The sequence below is a fragment of the Oryza sativa genome, chromosome 11, assembly GCF_034140825.1.
Source record: "Oryza sativa Japonica Group chromosome 11, ASM3414082v1".
Taxonomy (NCBI): domain Eukaryota; kingdom Viridiplantae; phylum Streptophyta; class Magnoliopsida; order Poales; family Poaceae; genus Oryza; species Oryza sativa.
This window is the reverse complement of record NC_089045.1, coordinates 20,679,408-20,706,918: the sequence shown is the minus strand read 5'-3', so window position 1 is coordinate 20,706,918 and position 27,511 is coordinate 20,679,408. Positions and strand designations below refer to the sequence as shown.

The 27,511-nt window shown below is 50.4% G+C and overlaps 2 protein-coding genes across 2 annotated transcripts; both read left to right on the top strand.

Annotated features, from left to right (window-relative positions):
* Positions 1-11,462: 11,462 nt before the first annotated feature.
* Positions 11,463-13,613, top strand: LOC4350605 (acyl carrier protein 1, chloroplastic). The gene is made up of 3 exons (XM_015760017.3): positions 11,463-11,668; positions 12,535-12,636; positions 12,994-13,613. The coding sequence occupies exons 1-3, from the start codon at positions 11,594-11,596 to the stop codon at positions 13,261-13,263; spliced, it is 447 nt and encodes a 148-aa protein (XP_015615503.1). The 5' UTR covers positions 11,463-11,593; the 3' UTR covers positions 13,264-13,613.
* Positions 13,614-17,635: 4,022 nt separating this feature from the next.
* LOC4350606 (RNA polymerase II C-terminal domain phosphatase-like 3) lies at positions 17,636-23,815 on the top strand. The gene is made up of 11 exons (XM_015761694.3): positions 17,636-18,580; positions 18,680-18,818; positions 18,887-18,942; positions 19,038-19,098; positions 19,194-20,582; positions 21,111-21,722; positions 21,793-21,939; positions 22,028-22,296; positions 22,388-22,499; positions 22,587-22,891; positions 22,973-23,815. Exons 1-11 carry the CDS (start codon positions 17,913-17,915, stop codon positions 23,031-23,033), a joined length of 3,819 nt encoding a protein of 1,272 aa, XP_015617180.1. The 5' UTR covers positions 17,636-17,912; the 3' UTR covers positions 23,034-23,815.
* Positions 23,816-27,511: the final 3,696 nt, after the last annotated feature.

The following is a 27,511-nucleotide window of genomic DNA, read 5'->3' as shown; positions in this document are numbered from 1 at the left end:
GTAATCTACGCGTTCAGGGGGGGCGTGCGGCACAACCGCATGCTCGAAAAGATCGCCTCCAAGGAGCCCCAGACTACCGCGGAGCTTTTTCAGCTCGCGGACCGAGTGGCTCACAAGGAGGAGGCCTGGACTTGGAACTCCTCCGGTTCCGGTGTGGCAGCTTCGGCCGCCCCCGGATCCGCCGCTCAGACAGGGCGACGTGACAGGAGGAGGAAGAAGAGGTCAGTCCATTCCGACGACGAGGGTCATGTCCTCGCCGTCGAGGGCGCTTCGCGGGCCACCCAAAAGGGGAGGCCTACGAGCGACAAAAAGAAAAAGGCCGGCGCTCCCAGCAGGGAGCGCCCAGCCGGCAAGTGGTGCACCGTCCACAACACCTCCCTCCACGACCTCGTGGACTGTCGCGCAGTCAAAAGTTTGGCAGAGCGAACGAGGAAGTGGGAGGGGGAGAGGAGGCAGGAGCGCCGTGAGGGCAGGTCCCCGGCGGTTCCCTCCGGTAATCGGCGAAGTGAGGCCAAGCAGAAGGCCCCCGCCGAGGACATCGATGATGGCGATGATGACCTAGGCTTCCAAGAGCCTGGGGCCACCATTGCCACCATCGATGGGGGAGCGTGTGCTCACGTTTCTCGCCGGAGCTTCAAGGCTATGAAGCAAGAGCTTCTGGCCGCGGCCCCTACTCATGAGGCGACGCGTCAGGCGCGGTGGTCGGAGGTTGCCCTCACCTTCGACCAGACCGACCACCCACCGTGCGTTGCCCGGGGAGGGCAGATTGCGATGGTGGTTTCCCCCACCGTTTGCAACGTGAAGTTGGGGCGTGTCCTCATTGATGGGGGAGCGGCCCTCAACATCCTTTCCCCTGCGGCCTTTGACGCCATCAAGGCCCCGGGGATGGTGCTCCGGCCGTCCCAGCCGATTATCGGTATGACGCCGGGGCACACGTGGCCGTTAGGTCACATCGACCTACCGGTCACCTTCGGTGCATCCGCCAACTTCCGCACGGAGCGGGTGAACTTTGATGTGGCGGACCTCAGTCTGCCCTACAACGCGGTCCTGGGGAGGCCCGCGTTGGTGAAGTTCATGGCGGCGGTCCACTACGCCTACCTACAGATGAAGATGCCGGGCCCCGGTGGCCCCATCTCTGTCCATGGCGACCTCAAAGTCGCGCTCGCTTGTCTGGAGCAGCGCGCGGACCACCTCGCCACTGCGTCCAAGCCCGAGGATGGCAACGAGAGGCTTGGCACCTCCGCCCCCGCCACCCCGAGGCAGCGGATGATTACATGCGACGAGGTCCCGGTCAAGGAGGTTGCCCTGGGCGACGGCCCGTCCAAGACCACACGGATCGGTGGTCTTCTGGACGGCAAATAGGAAGACGCGCTCGTCTCCTTCCTGCGGGCAAATGCTGACGTCTTCGCATGGAGACCGGCGGATATGCCCGGGGTCCCCAGGGAGGTGATTGAGCACCGTCTCGCCGAGCGGCCGGGCGCAAGGCCGGTCCGGCAGAAAGTGCGGCGGCAGGCCCCGGAACGTCAAGCCTTCATCCGCGAGGAGGTGGCGCGACTTCTGGAGGCCGGATTCATCCGTGAGGTCATCCATCCGGAGTGGCTGGCGAACCCGGTGGTCGTTCCCAAGGCGAACGGCAAGCTTCGGATGTGCATCGACTACACCGACCTTAACAAGGCATGTCCTAAGGATCCTTACCCCCTGCCTCGCATAGATCAGATTGTCGACTCCACTGCGGGGTGCGACCTTTTGTGTTTTCTAGATACATACTCTGGTTACCATCAGATTCGCATGGCTAGGGAGGATGAGGAAAAAACTGCGTTCATTACCCCCATAGGAACCTATTGTTATACGACAATGCCCTTCGGGTTAAAGAATGCAGGTCCTACTTTTCAACGTACTACTCGAATTTCTTTGGGTAGCCAATTAGGACGTAATGTTGAGGCTTATGTCGATGACTTGGTTGTAAAGACGCGCAACCAGGAAACATTACTCACAGATCTAGCGGAAACTTTTGCGAGTCTCCGCTCCGCCCGCATAAAACTAAACCCCGATAAGTGTGTGTTCGGTGTACCTGCGGGCAAGCTTCTCGGGTTCTTGGTCTCTGCCCGAGGCATTGAGGCCAACCCCGAGAAGATACGGGCTATAGAGCGGATGCGCCCCCCCAGCAAACTTAGGGATGTGCAATGCGTCACCGGTTGCATGGCCGCCCTAAGTCGGTTCATATCGAGGCTGGGAGAGAAGGCGTTACCCTTATTTAAGCTTCTCAAACGCTCCGGACCGTTTACCTGGACGGAGGAAGCTGAAAATGCCCTCACCCAGTTGAAGGCGTATCTAAGCTCTCCCCCAGTTCTGGTCGCCCCGGAGCCAGACGAGCCCTTGCTACTCTACTTAGCGGCGACCCCGCAAGTAGTTAGTGCGGCATTGGTTGTGGAGCGCGATGAGGACAATTCTCATTTCGCGCTTCCCCACCCTGTGCCGACTTGGCCCGGGAGAGAGCAGGGAGGAGAGGCCCTCGAGCCGAACGGTGGCCTAAGGCCCCCGACGACCAGAGTTGGCCCTCCGCCCGCTAGTCAGACGGTGCTAGGAGCCCCCGACCCCCAGGAAGGCCCTGAGGCCACTGTGGGAAGGCCGCACCTATCGCCCTTTGACCCCGAGGCTAACCCTGTGCTGACTCGACCCGGGAGAGAGCAGGGAGAAGAGGCCCCCGAGCCGAACGGTGGCCTAAGGCCCCTGACGACCGGAGTTGGCCCTTTGCCCGTTTGTCCGACGACGCCAGGAGCCCCCGACCCCCGGGACGGCCCCGAGGCCACTGTGGGAAGGCCGCCCCTGTCATCCTCCGACCCCGAGGTCATCAGCACAGAAGACGAGTGCGCCCCACGAGGCCGCTTGGACGAAGAGCGCCCCGGGGATGCAGCCCCTAGCGAAGAGGATCGGCCCCACCGAAAGGTGCAGCGGCCTGTCTACTTTGTTAGTGAGGCCCTCCGGGATGCCAAGACCCGATACCCTCAGGCCTAGAAAATGCTTTACGCTATTCTGATGGCCTCGAGGAAACTGCGCCATTATTTCCAGGCGCATCGGGTTACGGTGGTTACGTCTTACCCCCTCGGTCAAATCTTGCATAATCGAGAGGGTACAGGACGGGTGGTGAAATGGGCGATCGAACTTTCTGAGTTTGATTTGCACTTTGAACCGCGCCACGCTATCAAGAGCCAGGCCCTCGCCGACTTTGTGGCAGAGTGGACCCCGGCTCCCGAGCCCGTCTCAATCCCCGAGGCCAACTCGGGCCCCTCGCAGTTGCCTCACACCGCCCACTGGGTGATGCAGTTCGACGGCTCCCTGTCTCTTCAGGGCGCCGGTGCAGGAGTCACGTTGACCTCGCCGAGCGGAGACGTCCTCAAATACCTGGTTCGCCTTGACTTTCGGGCAACCAATAATATGGCAGAGTACGAGGGACTCCTTGCGGGACTCAGGGTGGCAGCTGGACTGGGGATCCGCCGCCTCCTGGTGTTAGGCGACTCCCAGCTGGTCGTTAACCAAGTCTGTAAGGAGTACCGGTGCTCTGACCCGCAGATGGACGCCTACGTGCGCCAAGTACGGCGCATGGAGCGCCATTTTGACGGGATTGAGCTTCGGCATGTGCCCAGACGGGATAACATGATTGCCGACGAACTCTCACGGCTCGCGTCCTCGCGAGCCCAGACCCCACCGGGCGCCTTTGAAGAAAGGCTTGCCCAGTCGTCGGCGCGACCCGACCCCTTAGGGGAGACGGACGCGCCTGACCGGCCCCCGAGGCCCGTCGGAGTCCAGGCCTCGGGACCCGAGGGGAGCACTCCCAGCACCCTTAGATTGATTGCTTGGATCGCTGAGATTCAAGCATACCTCACAGATAAGACTCTACCCGAGGACCGCGAAGGGAGTGAACGCGTCCATCGCATCTCCAAACGCTACGTGCTGGTAGATGGGACCCTCTATCGGCGCGCGGCTTATGGAATCCTCCTGAAGTGCATTCCTCGGAAACAAGGCGTTATGCTTCTTGCCGATATCCATGAAGGCGAATGCGGAGCCCACTCCGTCTCGCGCACCTTGGTTGGTAAAGCCTTTCGCCAGGGTTTCTATTGGCCGACAGCTCCCAATGATGCGGTCGACCTGGTCCGGCGATGTAAAGCGTGTCAATTCCACGCCAAGCAAATCCATCAGCCGGCCCAGGTCCTGCAGACCATACCACTTTCGTGGCCATTTGCTGTCTGGGGGCTCGATATCCTGGGACCGTTTAGGCGGGCCCCAGGCGGGTTTGAGTATCTGTATGTCGCGATCGACAAGTTCACTAAGTGGCCCGAGGCTTATCCGGTCGTCAAGATCGATAAGCACTCCGCACTTAAATTCATTAAGGGCATCACGGCCCGGTTTGGAGTACCTAACCGTATTATTACGGATAATGGCACCCAATTCACTAGTGAACTCTTCGGCGACTACTGCGAAGACATGGGCATCAAGCTCTGCTTCGCCTCACCTGCCCACCCCAGAAGCAATGGCCAAGTGGAGCGCGCCAATGCGGAAATCCTCAAAGGTCTTAAAACCAAGACCTTCAACATACTCAAGAAGCACGGCGATTCATGGATCGAGGAGTTGCCAGCGGTGCTCTGGGCAAACCGAACTACACCAAGCCGAGCAACCGGGGAAACGCCTTTCTTCCTCGTCTACGGCGCGGAAGCGGTTCTCCCATCCGACCTCACCCTGAGGTCTCCTCGGGCCACCATGTACTGCGAGGCTGATCAAGATCAGCTTCGCAGAGATGACCTCGATTACTTGGAAGAACGAAGGCGGCGCGCGGCCCTCCGAGCCGCGCGTTACCAGCAGAGCCTGCGGCGCTACCATCAGCGCCACGTCCGGGCCCGATCACTCTGCGTCGACGACCTCGTCCTACGCCGCGTCCAAACGCGTGCTGGATTGAGCAAGCTCTCACCAATGTGGGAGGGTCCGTATCGAGTGATCGGCGTCCCCCGGCCGGGTTCCGTACGGCTGGCCACGGGCGACGGCACAGAGCTGCCTAACCCGTGGAACATCGAACACCTTCGTCGCTTCTACCCCTAAGGGGGGTCGGGTGTCAGGTTTCGGGCTCGGGCCAACCCCGCACCCCCTCGGGCGTGCAGGGTTGGCCGGGGGCTGCCACACATGCACATTCTTATTTTTCTTATTTCAGTATTTCAATTTCCTAAAGGCTGTATCTGTGCTGTTTTTTCCTTTTGAAGAATCTTGACTTGAAATAGGTCACTCGTGCTCAATCCTGCCCTCGGGGGCTCGGGTCGGCTAAAATCGCCAAACGGGGCCCAGAACCGAGCCGTGCCTCGGGGCGTGGTGAGCTCCGGGGGGGAATCGGCAAAAACCCACAATCGGGTCACCCATAACCCTCGGTCACCACGTTCCCGGCCTGGCCAGTCTCGACATGTGGATCTCCCCAGGCACTAGCCCCGACCCGCGCCTTTTGAGGACTGGGACTTGGACACGAGCCCTTAATCAAGCTAAGACACAAAAGGACCATGGCACAGATCATCCTCATCTCATACACATAGCAAAATGAAATTGACACAAAAAATTTCTTCATTTTTTACAGATTAAGTTGATCTATACAAAAAAAGGCCCGAAGGCCTTAGAAGAAAGAAAAGAAGAAGAAACTGAAGATTGGCGGGGGCCTGGGGGCTCAATCTGATGCGCCCGGGTCGACGGCCTCGTCGTCACTGTCGTCTGCACCACCGGCATCGCCCTCCTCGTCGGAGTTGGGGGCAAACGCGAGCCGAGGGGCTGAGCCCTCGAAGCTGTGGACGATATGGTCGGCGGCATCCCGGACCTGCGCGCGCGCGCTGTCCTCGGTCCCAGGAGGGAACTCATCCAGCGCCATCCATGGAGAGAAATTGGGGTCCCTGGCCTGGTAACTCGCTAGTATGAGCTCCACCGCTCCTTGGGCGAGGTCCCTCGAGAATGACTTAATTGTCTTCTCAAGCTCCTCGGGGAGCCGTTGGAGAGCCCCGGCCATCTTCGAGAGGCGTTGGGCGAGGCCTCCCTGGTTGGCGGAGTACTTTACGGACCGCCCTCTCCAGAGGCCCACCTGCCGACCGGCGCAATCTAGGCGGGAGACGGCGTCCCAAAGCATGCCGGGCCCCACCTCGCTTGCCAAGCGGAGGGCCTCGACCTCCCCGGCGGACGAGTCTAGCGCGCCCTGCAGGTCGGTGATGGTGTGTTCGGCAGCTGCGAGGCGGGCGGCTAAGTCGTTTTCGCCCGCAGCCGCCCCGCCGCTGCGCGCCCTCGCGTCTAGCTCCTTCTCCCGCACCTCGAGTTCAGCGGCCCGCTCAATCAGTGCGGCCCCCTCGGCGCGGACACATTCCAGATTACGGCGCGCCTGCTCCTCCTGCGCTGCCTCGCGGAGGGACAGGCTGTCCGCCAGCCGTTGCGCCGCGGCCTCGGCCTCCTCGAGAGCTCGCTCCCGCTCGGTGAGTGCGTCCTCTCGGAGGCGGAGTGCGGACTCCTCTTCGGCACAGGCAGACTCGTGCGCCGCCAGCGTTGCCTCCCGGATAGTGACGGCGGCCTCGCGGTCCGCCAGATCCCTCTCCACGACGCAGGCGCACTCTTCCAGCGCCATGGCGCGCGCCTCAAAGGTCTCTTCGCGCCGTCGGGACGCCGCTTCGGTTTCCGCCGCCCGCTGTTCTTGGGCAGCGGCAGCGTCAAGCACCCCCTGGGCGGCGTCGAGCTTCTTCCCTAGCTCCGCCTCCCAGCTCCCGTATTGAAGGCGGAGGGTGTCCTGCGCCTCGTTCATCACGGTGGTGGCGATGAGGGCAGCTCCCCGCTCCTCCTCCACTTCCTTGGCGATTTCCGCCAACACCGTCTTACGAGCTTCAAGCTCCGAGACGTGCTGGCGGTGTGCCTTGCGGCCCACCTCCACCATGGCCTCCACCGAGGGCCGCCCCTCCTTGACACACGCCCATGCGGCGTCGAGCTCCGCCCGCTCAGCTTGCAGGGCCTCCACCTGGGCACTTAACCCGTCCAACACCACGGTGTTTGCGGCGGCCAAGGCCTGCAGAAGGGGCTCTGCGCTCAGCGGGGCGATAGAAGGCGTGGGGAAGAGCCGCCTTGGAGAGGATGCCACGCGGCTCGGGCCGCCGATGGAAGTGCCGGACTCGGGGATGTCCCTCGGACCTGGTTGGTCCTGGGCGTCGCCCGAGGGAGTGGGCCCAAGCGACGCGCCCGCAGCCTCGTCGCCAGCTGCCCCGGAAGTTGTCGCCTGAGCGTCGCCCGAGGAAGTGGGCCCAAGCGACGCGCCCGCGACCTCGTCGCGAGCTGCCTCGGAAGTCGCCATTGCCTCGTCCTGGCGAAATTCGGCTTCCTCCCGAGCGGCTTCCTCGGCCTGGCGGGCTCGGGCGGCCTCCTCCCGAGCGGCTTTCTCGGCCTGGCGGGCTAGGGCGGCCTCCTCCCGAGCGGTTTCCTCGGCCTGGCGAGCCCGGGCGGCCTCCTGGGCGGTCTCCTCGGCTTCCCGTAGGCGATCCGCGGCCTCTCGCCGGTCAGATTCCCGCCTCCGAGCCTCTGCGGCCGCCGGATCCTCGGCCTCAGACTGGCCGGACTTGGAATGGCGGGAGAGACGCGACGGGATCTCGCTGAAACAGAAGAAAAGACCAGAAGACGAACAAGATGGGTGAGTGAAAACTCGTGTTAAGAGAATGAATACAGCCACAATGGGTGAGAGACGAACCTGCGAGGGGGTCGGTTAAACGACCACTTTGGAGGGGAAATGAGGTTTCCCCGAGATGGTTCTGTCTCCCCCATCTTGCGGAGCCGCTTCTTCTTGCGCTCCCCCTCGGGCTGCGATGTCGGCGCGGCCCCCTCCGGGCGCCTGCTACTGACACGCGCCGCCCCGCCCCCTCGGGGAGGAGATGGGGAAGAGGTTCCTTCCTGCTTCCTCTTCCCCCGGGCGTCGGCAGGGCGGCTGCTCCCCGGGCCCCCGTCGCGGGGCCCAGAAGCACGACCCCCTCTCGGGGTAGATTGTTCCCCCCTACGGCTCCCGCCCGCGCCATCGTGGCCTCGAGGGGCCCGCTCCTCCGACGCCCCGACCGCCTGCATGATGGTCAGGATGGAGGCGCGGTCTGGATCGCTGCAGAGGGGGAGGACTCCTTGGGGAATGAGGGATGCCTCCACGGAGCTGAGATTCAGCACCCGTTGGACCACTATCTTGAAGTCCTCAGGAGCCCAATCCCATCTGACCCCCTGGTGGGTCCTCATGTAGTCCTCGGACCCGGTGTACTCCCAGGCGCCCCGGGCGCGCCGCTGGAGCGGCGCGATCCGGCGACGAAGGTAGTCGCCGTACACCATGGCCCCTGTGAGCCCCTGGGATCACAGGCCCGCCAGGTGGTCGAGGACAGCGTCATAGCCATCTCCCAGATCTACCGGCGCCCGCCAGCTGGAGGCCTGCGCCGGGGGCTGGCTCGGAAGTCGGAGGCGCGCTTCGTCGGCGAGGGGGGTGTAGAACCAGTCGCTCTTCCAGTCATCCCACTTCTTGCGGAGGACGCAGGGGATGTAGCGGTTCAACACCGGCCTCCGCGGCTGGAAGTAGCAGCCACCGACCACCGACGGCGGCGACACCGACTGCACGGTGAAGAACCACCAGAACAGCCGAAGGGATGGGCGCACCCCGATGAACATCTCGCACAGATGCGCGAAGATGGCCAATGTCATCACCGCGTTGGGGGTGAGGTGCGCCATCTGGAGATCGTAGAACTCCAGAACATCCATGAAGAAAGAAGAAAATGGCGGAACCAGCCCTGCCATTGCAAAGGGGAGAAAGAAGACGGACCGCCCCGGGTAGACTGGCGCCGGGCGTCCCTCGCCCAGCGTGACTATCTCCCGGCCGGTGGCAGATTCCGGCATGAAGCGGCGTGGCAGCCCAGCCTGCCTCTCGCTCACGATGCGGGAAGGCGGCAGCACGCTACCATCGAGCAGAGCGGAGCCCCGTGCCATGGCGCCGGAGGAAGAGAAGATTGAGAGCGAGCGCGTGTGGCGAAGGTAGGACACAGGAAAGAAGGAGTTAGGGTGCAAGCGGCGAAGACAAGGGGAATGATGGCGAAAGGAAGGAAGCAGATCCTTTCCTCAGTGCCTTTATACTCTTGCCAACGCTGTGCCCGGCTCCTCGCTTCTCGTGCCCACTATTTCGCCCCCTCGTATCTCGCGCCCTCGCTTCCACTAATCCCATTCGCCCGCTTGCGGCGCATGAGGTGGATATGCGGTTGTGGCAGTCGAGATAAATCATATCGTGCGCGCGTTAATTACGCTCGCCGACCGAAGCGACGTTACCATATCTCCTGGCAAAGCGAATCGGCTCATCCAGATTCGTGTACTACTCGAGTAATGTGGCAGTCTTGAAGAGACCGCTCATTATTGACAGCCGAGTTACCATTGCCGATGTGCGAAATTTGTGACCGTTGGGTTTCTGCCCAATTGTGGAGACCGGTCCCACCTGTCACCAGGCCTTAGGAGTGGCGTCACGCCCGACCGCTCCCCTTGAAGAGGGCGATCGCCCTGGCATAACGCCGGGGGCTACTGTCGGCGACATGGGACCGGGAGTATCATGACTAGAGGCTTGAGGCAGACACAATCGCCCACGTGGCCTGGCACCCTCGGGGGACGTCGGGCCCGAGGGTGATGTGTTCGCCCTCCTCTTAGTCTCCCCGAGGGGGTCGGACCATTCCCGCCTCGGCCCCGAGGGCCGAGGCGCCCCGACCCCTCGTGGGTTCTGCTCCGCGTGTATGGGTTAGGTGAGCACAGCGGGGCTCACCTAACCGCATTTATTGCGGTTTGGCTGAGCGTGTCACGCCGCATGTAACGCAGTGCAGTGCACTCGTATATCCGGTCTATGACCAGTCACAGACCGGTCAGATCACGGGTTAGGTGGCGACAGGCGGTCTGACGCACGCCTCGCCCCATCCCGTCAGGACGAGAGCTTCTAGGCACGCGTCCCCAGCTAGAGCTAGCGTGTTACCTCCCAGAGATGGCACGTTAGTCCCCGTCAGATATACGCCAGGCTTCATCCTAACCATTACAGGCAAGATGTTGTGTGAAGAAGGGCGAACATGCATACTGTTAAGCTGACGCATCGTGGACAAGAATGACCGATTTGTGATCAGTCTGACACTGGTCATGTCGTCAGCAGACAGCCACGTTCCCACGTCGCGCCTGCCTCCGGCGGAAGTGGAGGTAGGTATGTGCCGTCCCATCAGAAGGTCATTCGGACAGCAACCATACAAATCTCCGTCCATTTATGAAGAGAAGGCAAGTCCAGTTTGGAAAGAGAGAGAGGGTGCATGTGGTATCCCCTTGAGATATAAAAGGAGGACCTTGCCCACTTAGAGAGGGGACGGGGGGAGATTCGGAACCCAGAACAAGGGAGAGGCTGGTTCATACTTTGTAGCTCCTTCATACACAGATCCACCAAAAACACAGGAGTAGGGTATTACGCTTCTCAGCGGCCCGAACCTGTATACGTCGCCCGTGTCTTATGCTCTTTCGACTCTCGCGAACCTTCCATTCCCAGAGAGCTTAGATTTTCACCCTGAGTCCCCGGCCGAACCGGCAAAGGGGGGCCTGCGCGGTCTCCCGGTGAGGAGCCCCACGCTCCGTCAGCCGTGGCTCACACGACGGATTCACAACGATTGCTCTGTTTTGCGTGACACAAGGGCTTTGTTTCGCGCGATGAGGGCCGACGCCAGACGACGACGACATCCATAGCGGTTAGTAGCCCTGACGACGATGGTGTTGTTGCCTATTTGTGGGTGAGACAAGAGATAGAGGAGGTGGTGTAGGAACATGGAGGGAGATGGGAGAGGGGGGTGGGACACACCTTAGGCTAGTGGAGGAGGTTAGCTACGTTTGGCCATTCGAATAAAGAATCTATTGTATAGCTTTCTTTTTTCTCTATGTTGATCAAATTTTAGTGTGGAGAGTCAAATTCACATTCTATTAGAGATGATCTTAGCTTAAATTTGTCGTTGCACTTGCCGTATAGCGACAATAACCTCTTCTGCATTGAATTGCAGTGAGACTCAACAGTAAATTCAATCGTTGTTGAGCTTGCTACAGTATAAGAGCAGGTATAATAGCATGCTATAAACCAGTTATAAATATATTTTAAAGAGATAAAGGAAGAGAGAGAAGAGCAGCGGGCTATAGATCTATAGTCAGCTGCAGTACCGACTTCAAGATGTAATATGTGTATGATAGGTAGGACCAAATATTAATAGTATAATAAACAACTATTGTATAAATTGGCTATTACATTAGTTATAAATGATTTGGAGCTAATAGTTGCTATTATATTAAACTTGCTCTAAAAGACACGGTACACAGCACATGTCACCGCCTCGTCAGACCGGGCCCACACGCGCAGATAGGGGGGATGAGCTGGAGCGGGCGGCCACGGTCACGCCACGTCAGCTTCCATTTGCCCCTACTAATCCCCCTCATCTAATCCTACTCCTACTCTTCCCATTTCCATCTCCGTCGAGCACCCAGCCCCTTCCTCCTCCTCCTCCTCCTCCTCGTCGTTCCGCCTCCGGCCATGGCCGCCGCGCTGTCCGCCGTCGTCTCCGCCAAGCTCGGCTGCCCGCCGGCGGCGGCGCTCGGTAGCTGGAAGGTGAAGAACTGATGACTTCCCTGCACTTTCTGATGCCTTGCAGCTTGTTAGTTGTTACAGAGTTATTTCTGCTGCTGTTCTTTACTACAGTAGATATCTTTTCCGATTTGTAGGTTTTTATTTACAAATTGTTTCTGTAGATTTGCTTCTTTTCTTGATTAGAGTGGTAGTGGTGAGAGTGTTGCATAATTTGCGGCTATTCTTTTTCTAATCTCGAGATAATGGGGGTGTTTGTGGTACAAAACCACAAAGGGTGTTGTCATTAGGGGCTTAATAAAGTGGGGCAGCAAAGGCATTGGTTGGTTAGTGTCTGCTTTCTTGCTCTGCAGCTGCTTAACAAGGGGAATAATGTTGAGGGCTACTTGACCTAACCATGCATAATATACATAAAGTTTTGTTCTGAAAAGAAGCCAAAAAAGAGTGAAATCCTCTTGGCCTAGTCAGTAATCACATGACAATATTAAGAAAGCATGTCCCCTGCCCTAACCCTAAAGGCTAAAAACTTGTTGTTGTTTTTCTATGTTTTTTTTTAAAAGATGGTTTACCACTCTTACAATTCTTAGCACACTGTTGCACTACTCTTTGAAGGTTTCCTTGTGCTCTTTCCAGTGTATGACCAAAATTAAAAACCGGGAATTTCAATCCCTTCTTTAATAACATGTCCCATATGTGACCTATGGCGCCATGCATGTCCTACAGGTTTATCTTGTGCAATCTAGTTTCTATTGCCAAACTGCCAATGTCATCTTTACATAAGAATTATATCCAGAAGTGGGCTCATGTAGATGTAATTAACTCCAGCTCTGGTTAATCTGTCAGTGCAAACCTCTTTGTGACAGTGCACCACTCTATCTGAAAACTTGCAGGGAAGCAGAATTTCAAGCAGAAACCTGGTCTCCATGAAGACGATGACAGCAAGGAGAGGCCTCGTCTCCCTCAGATCCCCTCGCTTCCGCGTCTTCTGCGCGGTAACTCGCTCGCTAGTGATGCAATGCAGATGGCCTTTAATTTCTTTCATTCTTTCTTTGCCTGAATGTTCAATGATGCAATGCAACGGGCCTTTCTTTCTTTATCTAAATGTTAACGATACAATACAATGGGCATTTCTTTCTCTGTCTGAATGTTCAATGATGCAATGCAATGGCCTTTCTTTCTTTGTCTGAATGTTAACGATGCAATGCAACGGGCATTTCTTTCTTTGTCTGAATGTTCAATGATGCAATGCAATGTGCCTTTCTTTCTTTGTCTGAATGTTAACTATGCAATGCAATGGGGCATTTCTATTGTGTTGTCTGAATGTTTTTCTGAACCTGACGAGATTTTAGGCGAAGGCGGAGACGGTGGGGAAGGTGATGCAGATAGTGAAGCAGCAGCTGGCGCTGGGGGAGGAGGCGAAGCTGGCGCCGGAGTCGCAGTTCACGGAGCTGGGAGCGGACTCGCTGGACACGGTGGAGATCGTGATGGCGCTGGAGGAGGAGTTCGGGATCACCGTGGAGGAGGACAACGCCCAGAGCATCACCACCATCCAGGACGCCGCCGACCTCATCGACAAGCTCGTCGCCGGCGGCGGCGGCAAGCCCCCCGCCGCCGCCTGAATCTGATCTTCTTCTTCTTCTTCTTCTTGCTCTGAAACCATCGCCACTTCTGTTTGATGAAGAAGAGACGTCAGTCTAGCTAGCTCGAGTAGCACATTTGTCATCAGAGAGAAGTTGATTCTTTGCGCTTCTAGTCATCGATCGGTGTGTATTTGCGTGTAATTTCGAACAATTTTGTCACTTAGGTTGCTCGATTGATTGCTACTACTAGTACTAGTTTACTTATGTACTTTTGCTGCCGTTTTTTTTTTGTTCGGTACAATTTTAAATTTTAGATGATGGGGTTTTCATAAAGCAAAGTAATGTCTGCCTGGCCAAATTATAATTTGGTTATTGTCTGGCTTCCGCTACTCGTTTTTCTCCTCCAGATTTTGTCCATCTTTGGCCGAGTTTAGTTTCAAACTTTTTCTTCAAACTTCCAACTTTTTCATCACATCAAAACTTTTCTAAACACACTAACTTTCAATTTTTCCATCACATCGTTTCAATTTTAACCAAATTTTCAATTTTAGTGTGAACACACCCTTTGTATTCTTGTTCGGTTGGTTGCTTAACATGGAAATGACATGAAGTCCCTTTTTGGGCTGCTTTCCTAACATGGTAAGTACCAGGTTGTACTTCATTCATTTATTCATTATTCATGGCGAGTGTAACACACGGCACTGTTTGGATTCGATCCTTACCTTGTTCAAACAGCATTTACAGAGAACAACAATTAGTTCTTGTATTCCGAGATCTACTAGGTGTACCCTGTATCTTAAAAAGGTCTAGGGAATGAATCAGCAAGTATGAAGAACATTAGACATTACTTGACGAGCTATATAATGTGTCAACATTGGACATTAAGTATGGCCTTGTGTAGTTCCAAAAATTTTTTTTTGCCAAAAAAGTCATATCGAATCTTTGACACATGCATGGAGCATTAAATATAGATAAAAAAAACTAATTGTACAGTTTGCATGGAAATCGTGAGACGAATCTTTTGAGCCTAATTAGTCCATGATTAGTCATAAGTGCTACAGTAACCCACATGTGCTAATGATGGATTAATAGGCTTAATAAATTTGTCTCGCGGTTTCCAGGCGAGTTATGAAATTAGTTTTTTCATTCGTGTCCAAAAACCCTTCCAACATCCGATCAAACGTCCGATGTGACACCAAAAAATTTTCTTTTCGCAAACTAAACACACCATATGTAGTACTACACATATACTATACAGACACACATTTCTCACATGCAGGTTCAGTGCAAATTTGTTCGCATCTTCCTAGGAAAGGCACCTAAAATGAGAGGTTTGACGGTTTTGGGACAAAAATTTCTTTGACCACATGGTGGTTTCGAGTCAACTTTGACGTCTAAACAAAAGTGGCCCCAGACAAATGCCAAATCCTCAATAGTTTTGAGTCAGATTGTCACCTGCGTAGAATAATGACCAAAATTACAGCGTCTTGTTTTTGTTTATAAGAGAAGCAATGGTTAACGCAACAAATTCCACAAACAAACTGGACGGATAGCCCACCACCAGAGCAATCAAAACAAGCACAAAGGGGCTATTATGGTACAAATTTCGTATAGGAAAGGCAGCACTCACTGCTACAAAATTTGTTTTTCCATACGGCCAAAACGGTATTCCCGCGTGCGGATCTTCCATCCATTTGCATGAAAAGGTCTGCAAAAATTCGATTTTTTCATGCGGGTGGCGTACCCGCACGCGAAAATCGAAAATCTAACTTCGCGTGAGGGCGCTTAAGTCATCCGCATGCGAAAATAGAAAATTACAACAAAAAAGCCCCGAAAATCGAAACCCTAGCCCTGGAACCCTAATCCAGCCACCGTTGTCCAACCCGAGGCCTACCGCCGTCGTCCCCGGGGTCGTCGGTGAGGGATCTAGCCTCCCAAGGCCTAGCGGCTGTGGATCCAATGCTCCTCTCGTGGCACTGCCATTGCCGGGAAAACGCTACCGCCACCGCCGTCGTCGTCAACGCCCTGCCCAAGGCCTGCCACCGTCGTCCCCGTGGTGGCCGACGACGGATCCGCTCTCCCCACGGTTGCCGGGAGACCGCCACCACTACCCTAGTCGATGCAGTCGCCGTCCTCGCCGATGCCGCCGCCCTCGTCAAGAGTGGGTAGAGGGGGGGAGTGGGAAGGGGAGATGGGAGGAGTAGGAAGGGGAGAATATATATGCGGGAAATATAGAGGTGGGGAGAAAAGAAAAAGGAGTGGGGAGAGATGGGTGTGGGTATATGGCTATTTTTGTGTGCGGGTCACTTAACAGGTCTGTATGCGAAAATACGCTTATTTTCACACGTGGGTCTATTAAGAGGCCCTTCTGTGAAAATCAATTTTCGCATGTGGCCCATAAACCTATCACGGGGGAATGATTTTTGTAGACGAGAGCACTTATAACCCGTCTAGAACCTAAAGACGGTCTTGTATAGAAAAATCAATTTTGTAGGAGTGATTGCATTGCATCTACGCTTCATAGCTAGCAAAATTTCTTATTATATATTTAGCTGAAAAAAATAAAGGAAGAATAATTGCAATCACACATGTAAGGGGTTCATGATATCATTGCTCTTTTGGGGCCGTTTATGTATGGCCAGTCTAATTCAATATTAATAGTACTAACTTATCTCTAACCAACTAATTAACAACATGTAGACTCTACAAATGCCATTGGAAATATCTCTCTCGGAAATTTCGTTACATGTAAACCCTAAACCGTAGCAAATTGAAGTATATTTCATGATCCAAATCCGTTATGACCCTATTTGGAACAATCAAAGTTTACACAAATTGATCGTTCCGCACGATCAGCCTGAGGAAACGAACGAGTGCCCTGAATCTCTCTAGCTTTGGTGGATTGTTCTCTCAGTTCTCGGCCTTCCTTAGTGCTTCCCCACTGACATCTCCTCTTTCAACGAATGGATGTGCGCTAGTCGAAAGAAAGTGCACATGGAATGCCGCCGCGGCTTCAACACAATCACAACCCTTAGAACTTGGTCCATTTGGAAGGAGAGGAATAGTCGAGTATTCTATTAGTCCACTCATTTTGTTGCCGGAAGCGGTGGAGCAATGGATCGGGAAGCTGACCTCCAGTATCTTGTCTCACTATCATTGCCAGCACTATTAGTATATTGCTTATGTCGCTAGGTCGTTTCAAATGATTTCGTGAGAATAGAATTAATATATAAGTCCTTTCTTTTCTTTTCTGTTTCATCTTTTGTTCCCCCTCTTTTGGTTTCTGGCTTTTCTTTTGCTTGGCCCTACATGTATGAGTTTTATTCATCTTAATACAAAAGCACACAATCCTTTTGTATATCCCCGAAAAATATCATTCCCCTACTAGAATTCATCCTAATTAGCCACACTTCCTCCAATCACTTTTATACGATGTTTAAGGCATAATGGTGCACCCCCAACCCTTCTCCCTCCCCCTCCCCCCCGAAAAAAAAAGAAGAGAGAAAAAGGTGTGGTTCAAAAGAGCTAAACAATAATTTCTAGGCTACAGTTGTACAACCCAGCCGTTCGGTGAGCGTGTCACAATGTCATGCGGTTGAACCTACACTGCCCTTGCAGCCATCGTAGCTATTGTAGGTTGTTGCCATAGTGCAGTTGCATGTAGCTCTTCCAAATAAGCCCAAAATTAATAAGCGATTTAGTATGACTTTGTTGTCTGAAATATCAAATAATATTGATTGAAGTGCGCACTTAACTAAGTCATTTCGAATAACTTTTATCATTGGTTTACCCTAAGCTAGGCAGAACTCATCTTTTAAGAACAAAGATCCAAATTCATTACCACAATGCTTATTTAGGCCGTGTTCTTCCCCCCAGTTTTCCCAATTCACCTCTCTCGTTTCCATGCGCACGCTTTTCAAACTGCTAAACGATGTGTATTTTGCAAAAAAATAAAAGTTGTTTTAAAAAATTATATTAATCTATTTTTTTTTAAAAAAGTTAATACTTAATTAATCATACAATAATGTGTATTTCGTTTTGCGTGACGGGGAGGCGAATTCAATTCCCAAACTGCATGAAGAGAGAAAAAAAATCGTAAAACAATAACCACAAAACACAGTAAATTCCCACGAAAACCAGCATGAATACAGCATCCAACACATGGATAACACAAGAAACCAACCACACACAACCATTGCATCATCACAGAAGGAATGTACTCACACGAGCTAAAGGCCAGCCACCGTGTACCGCATTGATACGCCCCCCCCCCCCACCTCGTGCTCCCCCCCCTACAACAAACCCCCCATCGCGACGACGTGTCCGCATCATCCGCCGTCCAAATCAAACACCAACGGTCAGATCGGGCCCGGCCGGTCCCTATAAATACCCCGCCCACGCACTCCCCCCCATCTCCCCCCTCTTTTTTTCCCCCAAATCTCGCATCGCCTTGTCTCCCCCTCCCCCCGTGCGCCTCCGATCCGGCGCCAATCCGCCGCGGAATCCGGCGAATCCGGCGGGGGCACGGGCGCGGCGCGGCGATTTGGTCGGGGAGGCGGCGCGGGGCGCTGCGGATCGAGCTCCGGGTCGACGGATTTGGCCGCGTGGAACGGGAGCTCGACTCGATTTTTGCGGAGGCGCGCGGTCGCCGGAGGCGGGAGAGGGAGAGGGAGAGAGAGGGACGGCATATGCGTGTGACGGTGACGCCCAAGGACGAGGAGAGGCTGGTGGTGCTCATGGCGCGGGAGCGGCCGCGGTCGGCGGTCGTGGCACCCGGGGGAGACCTCGTTACGGCGGGTGGCGGCGGCGGTGGGGGAGGGGGAGGGGAGGGGTCCGACGGGGACTCGTCGGGGTCGCTGGAGGAGATCAGCGCCGACGACTTCAAGAAGGAGTCGTCGGCCGCCGGCGGCGCGGCGGCGGCGGCCGCGGCGCAGCAGAGATCTAGGGTTTGGATGGGGTACAACATCCCGCGGAGCTACGCGCCGGCGTTCCACAGCTTCGCGTGGGCGCAGGCCGTGCAGAACAAGCCGCTCGTGCCCCGCGCCGCCGACGCCGCCGACGAGGACGAGGTGGAGCACGTCGTGGACACCTCGGACGAGGAGAAGGAGGAGGGCGAGATCGAGGAGGGGGAGGCCGTGCAGACCACCACCACCTCCTCCTCGTCCCCGCCGTGCGCGCAGCCGCCCGAAACCATCGACCTGGACTCCGACGCGCCGGAGAAGTCCGAGTCGATGGTGGCCATGTATGGCGGTGGCGCCGCGCCGGCCGGTGCTGAGGAGGAGGAAGTGGACTTTGACCAGCGTGTGGGGAGTATACTCGAGGAGCTTGAGATGGTCTCCATTGAGGAAGCTGAGAAGTATGGACTGATGATACTTCTATATGGCAAAGTTCATGTGCTCGATGTGTTTTGGTGTATGATTCAGTTGCTGAGGGACCCGATTCTGATGTTCTGTAGGTCGTTTGAGGGTGCATGTACGCGTCTGCGAACGTGCTTCGAGAACCTGAAGCCGTTATTCCCAGAGAGCGGGAGCCCAATGCCCATGCTTGATGCCCTTGTGCAGCAGGCGTTTGTTGGAATCGACACCATTACCACCGTAAGACCGACTGTTGACTTGGCTCTGTGTTGTGGACTGTAAAGCTCACAGTTGTTGCATTGTTGTAGGTGGCAAATTCGTATGACATGCCGAAGAGGGAGCAGACCAAGAACATGCTTCTTAAGTAATATAAGTTCATCCTTTTCTAATCACATTGAGAACTAATGTGCTATGTGTTCTTTGCAGCATAAACTAAAATGTTCTCGTCTGAATGTGTAGGTTGTTATTCCACATAAAAAACAGATATTCAGACATGCTAACACCTGACCAACGAGATGAGGTTTGTAAACCTTGTACTTTGTGGTTTTAGAGTCTGCCATTATTAATTTTGGCTGTGGTAGCATGCTCATTTATTTTTCTTTTGCTTTGTGTCAGCTGGATAGCCGTGTGAGGCAGTTAGTGTTTGAGGATGGAAAAGACAATGCAAATGGTCCAAATGCCACTTCAACTAATGCTGCAGCTCCATCTGGTCAGGTTTTATCAGAGAGACTACCATTTGAATCAGGAGCAGGAAATTCATTTAGCAAGGTTGAAATACCAGCAAAGAATAGAATGGTTAGCCCCTTGTTGGATCTTCATGCAGATTATGACGAAAACAGCTTACCCTCACCAACTCGAGATAGTAAACCACCTTTTGATGTGCCAAAGCCCATTGGATATGGAGCACTTCCAATGGCACCTGACAGACCATCGGTTCTAGAAAGAGTTGAGCCTGCGAAGAATTCTTCGTATCAATCCTTTAACGATGCACTGAAGGCTGTTTGCTATTACCAACAGAAGCATGGGCAGAAGTCTAACTTTGCAAGCGATGATCTACCAAGTCCAACTCCTTCTGGTGATGGAGATAAATCTGGAGACAAAGGGGGTGATGTATTTGGTGAAGTTTCGAGCTTTTCTGCTTCAAACAAGATTGCGTTGCCAATTGTGAATCAGATGCCCTCTCGACCTAGCACAGTTAGCAGCAACAGTGACAGTTTTGCAGGTGGTCCACCAGGTTATGCTAAACAGATTGAAAACTCTGTTTCAGGATCCAACCACCTGCTAAAAGCTACAGCTAAAAGTAGAGATCCAAGGCTTAAGTTTTTAAATCGTGATACTGGTGGTGTTGCAGATGCAAACCGACGTGTGAATTTTGCAGAACCAAATCCTTCTAAAGATAGGACCATGGGTGGTGGAGTATCAATCAATAGCCGTAAGAATAAGGCAGTTGATGAACCTATGGTGGATGAGAACGCGTTAAAAAGATCTAGGGGTGTCATTGGCAACCTGAGAGATATGCAACCTACAGGTCGAGGTGGGTGGGCTAAAGATGGAGGTAATATTAGCTCATATTCTAGTGATGGGTTTCAGCCAAATCAAAATACAAGACTTGGAAATAACACAACTGGAAATCATAATATCAGGACAGATAGTACACTTGCTAGTAACTTAAATAATACGACAAATAATAGTGGAACTAGTCCTGGAATTGTACAAGCACCCCAAACTAATTCAGCTCCGCAAACCAGTTCTGCTCCTGCTGTTTCATTGCCTGCTATGTTAAAAGACATTGCTGTCAATCCAACAATGCTCATGCAATGGATTCAAATGGAACAGCAGAAGATGTCAGCATCAGAACCTCAGCAGAAGGTAACTGCTTCTGTTGGCATGACTAGTAATGTAACTCCTGGCATGGTTTTACCACTTGGCAATGCTCCAAAGACCACAGAAGTTGCAGCAGTCCCTTCTGTTAGACCACAAGTTCCAATGCAGTCAGCTCCCATGGTAACTCTCTTACTAGTGCACCTGTGTTTTCTGTTTGTACTTACAATTTATCTGTTTGCTTCCTAATGGGTTCAAATACAATTTTATATACCATATGATGTTAATGGCATGTGCTTTGCAAGTTTGCAAAAGATCTCAAATAAACATGCCATAAGTTAGAAAAAACTGCATCCACAAAGTTTATATTAAACACTTGCATGCATAGTTTTTGTCTCGTCAATGAGTCATGGAGAACTTTTGAGATGCCCACGCAAAAATCCATTAACAGAATCCACCAACTCAATTTGTTGTGTGGAGACAGTGATCATATTGCATTATTGCCAACTCTTTTTATAGAAGTATATATATTATATGCATATCAAGGGACATAAATGAGGTAAAACTAAGTTTTTATTATGAGTAGGTCGTATTAGCTTGTGCGTCATACCACGGTGAACCACCGTGTTACTAATGCCAATTCCAAATCCTTTTGTTATAATATTTAGGATCTCGTACTAATATTATGTTTAAAAATGCTTTTTTGTGTAGCACTCACAAAATGATACTGGAGTTATACGTATGAAACCACGTGATCCTCGTCGCATACTCCATAGTAACATAGTGCAGAAGAACGATACAGTTCCTCCAGTTGGTGTTGAGCAAGCCAAAAGCAATGGAACTGCTCCGCCAGACTCTCAGAGCAGCAAGGACCATTTGCTCAACCAAGACCAAAAGGCAGAGCAACTTCAGGCTATTGCATTGCCTTCTCTACCTGTTACATCATCAGCACGGCCAGTCACCATGAATGCAAATCCTGTCTCAAATTCACAGTTAGCTGCTACAGCACTTATGCCTCCTCATGGCAATACAAAGCAAACTTCAAGTAGTGTAAATAAGGCAGATCCAAGATTAGCTGCTGGACAGAATGAATCTAATGATGATGCTGCAACAAGTACTGGTCCTGTAACAGCACCTGATGCTGTGCCGCCTGCTAGCCCATATGGAGATGTTGATCATCTCCTTGATGGTTATGATGATCAGCAGAAGGCTCTCATTCAGAAGGAAAGGGCAAGGCGGATCAAGGAACAACACAAGATGTTTGCAGCACGGAAACTTTGCTTGGTGCTTGATTTGGATCACACGCTCCTCAATTCTGCAAAGGTATTTGGTTTTGTATCCTATAACTTTACTTTTTGAAACTTTGTTAACACACTACATGCTTCCTGTTCAGTTTATAGAAGTGGACCATATTCACGGGGAAATTTTACGAAAGAAAGAGGAACAAGATCGAGAGAGGGCAGAGCGCCATCTCTTCTGTTTTAATCATATGGGAATGTGGACCAAACTGAGACCTGGAATATGGAACTTTCTTGAGAAGGTTTGCTATCTTGGATATCTCTCAAATGACCATAAGCATCTTTCCACTGTAGAGTTGAATATTGTCCTGTTTGGTACTTATGCTGTAGGCAAGTAAACTTTATGAGTTGCATCTGTACACAATGGGCAACAAGGTTTATGCTACTGAGATGGCTAAGGTTCTTGATCCTACTGGAACCCTGTTTGCTGGGCGTGTTATCTCAAGAGGCGATGATGGTGATCCTTTTGACAGTGATGAGCGAGTGCCAAAAAGTAAAGATCTTGATGGGGTGTTGGGGATGGAATCTGCAGTGGTGATCATTGATGACTCTGTGAGAGTCTGGCCCCACAACAAACACAATTTAATTGTTGTAGAGAGGTATGAATCTGTCTAATGTTTCTTGCTACATGAGGTAACAGCAGTACAACAGGTTCATCTTACTAGGCCCCCTTCCATTTTTTTCCTCTAGATACACCTATTTCCCCTGCAGCAGGCGTCAGTTTGGGCTTCCTGGGCCATCACTTCTTGAAATTGATCGAGATGAAAGACCAGAGGATGGTACTCTTGCTTCTTCACTCGCGGTATGATGGTTTCTGCTACATCTGAACTTTTAAGTATTGTAATACAACTTGATTATGATATACATACTTGTTGAATTCTTGAAATAGGTTATTGAGCGCATTCACAAGAACTTCTTTTCTCATCCTAATCTCAATGATGCTGATGTGCGGAGCATACTAGCATCTGAGCAGCAGAGGATACTTGGTGGTTGCCGTATTGTCTTTAGCCGGATTTTCCCGGTTGGAGAGGCCAATCCCCATATGCATCCTTTGTGGCAGACTGCTGAGCAGTTCGGTGCAGTTTGCACGAACCAAATTGATGATCGGGTCACCCATGTTGTGGCCAACTCCCTCGGGACTGACAAGGTGAATTGGGCGCTATCAACAGGCAGATTCGTTGTTCATCCAGGATGGTGAGGAATATTGATAATCCGTTTGATTGAATCCTGTTTTATCGCATGACTCAAACTCCTTATCATGTTTGCTATCAACAGGGTAGAAGCTTCAGCTCTATTATACCGGCGTGCCAGTGAGCTCGACTTTGCGGTTAAATAACACGACAATGAATCCCTGTTTGCCATCCAAAGTCGTGAGTAACTTCCTGGGACCATCCGAAGTCGTGAGTAAACTTCCCGGGGACAGGATCCGGTCAAGGAAAACCTAACATGACAACAAAAATCAAACAACATAAGTGAAAGAAAAAACCGGACCGTACTAAGAAAACCCCTAAAAGAATCTCAGGCGAAAAACAGGTAAAGGAACGCTTCATCATACAACAAAGCCTGAAAGAAGAGAGGGCAATCCACATTGTTTCTGAGGTGCTGAGCGTTTGCCTGACAAAAGGGTTCCAGTGTGAACCATGAAAGAAAATTATGCCAAGCATAAAAAATGGCAAATGCTCACCAATCTCCCCTTGTGTAACATGTAGTAGTAAATCTGGTACATTTTTGGTTGCAGTCCTAGGTCCCTGCCTCTTTGCTGCAGTCCTGCCAGGCTCCTACTACTAGCCACAGACTACTCCGTGGTGGCTTGCTGGTAGCAGTCACCCATCGAGACCAGGTGAGAGTGGCATGTCGACTGGCAAGAGCAGCAGGCAAGGAGCAGGAGCGATACTGCTTTGGACTGTGTCTCTGTGTATTCATGTGGCTGTAATACTGCAGCTGCCGATTCCTTCCTCTTGTGCCCTCCCTCTGATGAAAGCCACATGGAAAAGGACACCTGAGGATGCTCCTGCCTCTCTTCATCAAAAGAGATGAGGAGGGTTCAGGGAGAGGGCATATGTACTATGCAGGATTCATGTTGCGACAGCGGAGAATTTCCCTTGTTGGTTGAGGCTATACCTTTCTTCTTGTGCCAACTTGAGGAGTCAATGGGTGTGGCAGAAGAAGAACGTGGAAGATGTGGTTGGTTTGGTGAACAACTGTAAGAGGAGGGCTCACAGGGAGCTCATGCTGAAAATTACTACTACTAACTCGGATGGGTGAAAACTGAAAAGATTGGGATGGTGAGGGATGCTTTTCATGTTTTTTGTTTTTCTTTTTGCAGGGATGGTAATTCTTTTTGGGTAAATATTTACTATACTTGGTAAAAAAAACACGACAACAAAACCGAACACTTTTTTTTAAACATCTTCTGGGTTAACCTAAACATGACAACGCTGTTTCTACTCTACTTTATCTGGAAATGAAGGGCCTCATTGTTTGCTCTATTACTTATAATTCGTTGCCAAAATTTGAATTTTTAAATTTGATTTTGTTTTTTTGAATGAATTTTTTACATTGGTTTCTAAGTTGGTAGGGACACACGTATAAAAAAATTTACCTACAAATTATTTTTTATTGCTAATAAGTCATTACGACATAATCAACCATCAGCAACCGATGAGGGGCGAAAGAAACTTTTTCGCATGAACGAACTGCGCCGTGCAAGCGTGGCAACATGCGTGAAGGTGGGAACTAAGATGGAACAAGACAATCAACAGTGTGTTTTGGAGATAAGCTTTGGCACTAACTAATGGTGGTTAGTTGCTTATGACGAGGACTTGAACCTTTTACTTATGGCTGACGTTTTTTTTTTTTGTAAAGCTTGCTTAGGCAAGCTATTGCTGACCATGCACGACTAAACCACGATTAGACGAGCTAATTAGTTTGGCGACGACAATGCGTACGTACGGCGTGCATGGTTTGTGAGATTACTCGTGATTCAATCTGTACTTGCATGAGAAGCCCATGGTGATCTTTGTACGTCACGAGGTTGGACAGAAATGATGGGTCACATCCACGAGAGCCTAAATGCACGTGCTTTATTATAGATATAAAAAACATGTACTCCCTTCGTCCCATATTATAAAGGATTTTAGGTGGATGTGACATATCCTAAGACTATAAATCTGAACGGAGTCTATCCAGATTCATAGGACTAGATGTGTTCAATCCACCTAAAATCCCTTATAATATGGGACGGAAGGAGTATCATAATACTATCTTTGTTGTAAAATATAAGAAGTTTTTAGCTTAGATATAGATATTAAAAAAGTATGTGAAAAATTTAATACCGAAGTAAAAAAAATAGTTTATCTATACTCCTTTTAAAAAAGTAGAAAGTATTATATCAAATAAATAAAAATATATTTTCATGAAATATGTTACCTATCTTGGAAATATTCACTTATTAATTTTATATGTGGACATCTATTTAAATTTGGTTGTTTTTAATATAAAAAATTAAGAGATAATTTGTAAAATTTATAATGGGGTAGGTAGAGTAGTACTCCCTCCGTCTCAAGAAAAGTCAAACCCTGGGTTTCCGTATCCAACTTTCACTGTTCGTTGTATATGAATTTTTTTTATAATTCGTATTTTTATTGTTGTTAGATGATAAAACATGATTAATATTTTATGCGTGACTTGTTTTTTTTAATTTTTTTCATAATTTTTTCAAATAAAACGGACGGTCAAACGTTGGGCACGAAAACCCGGGTTTGTCTTTTTTTTGGGACGGAGGGAGTAGATTCAATACTACCGTCAGCGCAGCATACACTACTATACATGCAACACCAGACTCGCGAGATATTTACAGACTCACACCCTCACAAATACACCCCTAACACATGCTCAAATAGATGAAAACTAGTGACACATCTATGATCTTACTAAATTCATGTAGAAAGCTTACCTATATAAGGGTAATAGTTGTAGGCACCAGGTGAGTGAAGTCATGCACCCACACCATTGATGCTTTTAAAACAAATTAAGGGCATGTTTGGTATAGCCCCAGCTCCATCCCTACTAGAGCTGGAGCCTACCTAAACAGTTTGAGCTCTACCTAAAATAAGATCGGAGCTGAGTAGAGCGCTCTCACAAAATGAATTTGATAGATGAAGCTGAGTTTTGGCTGCTCCACAACTCCACTCCAAACCTAATTACTGAAGCTAAATTTAGGAGTTATAGCTCTACTAAACAGGCCCTAAGGTGTGCTAAATTCTAGACACAAGCATTATGCTATCATTTAAAAACTATTGGTGATCAAATTAACATGTTATTATCAAAATTATGCTATCATTTAATCTTAAGATTGGTGGATAGATTCGGCGATGTTGGCTCTCCTTGGTAGCTAATCACATTGTTTTCCCCATAGATGACGCGTGTGGGCTGCCTCTACGGCTGTATTCTATTAATTAATCCTAGTTCTATAAATCTAAATATAGATTTATACTTATGTATTATTATATTTATATTTTAAAATAGATAAAATGATAGAGCCACAACACTTTAGTCTTGAACCGTACGTGCAAGCATGGTAGTACTATGGCTCTGATTGGATCCGGAGGGCTATTAAATAGCCCTCCGGAATCTTGCTATTTAGGAGTATTAAACGTAGATTAGTGACAAAACCCATTCCATAACCCATAGGCTATTTCGCGAGACAAATCTAACGAGGTATATTAATCCATGATTTGCTACAGTAATCAGTCGCTAATCATGAATTAATATACATCATTAGATTCGTCTCACAAAATAACCTAAGGGTTATGGAATCGGTTTTGTCGGTAATCTACGTTTAATACTTCTAAATAGCAAGATTTCAGAGGGCTATTTAATAGCTCGGAGGATCCAAACAAGACCTATATACGTACGTACTTCTACGAGGTGAGCTCATGATTGGGTAAAGTCCCTTGTACTCAGTCCATTTTTCGCTCTGCACAACAATAGCGGTTGTTTTTCACCTTCTACATATGTTGTAGTGATTTTGTTTGAAATGTACGCTGTTTTTCTAGAATAATACTTTTGCATATTTTTCTAATGCAGATACTTTCTCTGTCCTAAAATATAAGGAATTTAGGTTGTATGGGACACAATCTAGTACTACGAATTTGGACAGTCTTCTAGTCCAAATTTATAGTACTAGGATGTATCACATCAAACCAAAACCCTTTATATTTTAGGGCGGAGGAAGTATCATTTAATTAGGTCCATAACCATGGAACTGGGCCTAGTTAATAAAGCCTATGTTAGCCAAAAATCACTATAATAGCGGTGAAAACCATCGTTTATGATGTATTTTTGGTTCTAAATTAAAAGTTAGAATAAAAAACCAGTCCTATAATTCAAGATGAAAAATAGATTATAACGGCTTGTTCGTCTATCACAGTTATGCACGTGGATTTTTTTCTATCACACTTAGACTAAAGATCAATAGAGCTACCAGCCATTGGCTCGAAAATAATCCTCGTCAGAAAAAGATGAATGAGAAGAAATATATAATTATTAGGCAAATTTTGCTACATAACACCTGAAATTTGTGTAATTTGCTGATAGACATCGAAAAAACATATCACGGCTGAAATATATTCTTAAAAACTGATAATTTTCTAGAGGACTGTTTTGATTCAATTGACAAGATAAATTCTTGAGAAAGACAAGAATGCCCCTAGAATCATATGCTTCAACACAACATTAGAGTAAAAGTTTAGAAATTATGTAATTCTAAATTTACCATTACCCCAAGTACATCACTAGTATACATCATATTTT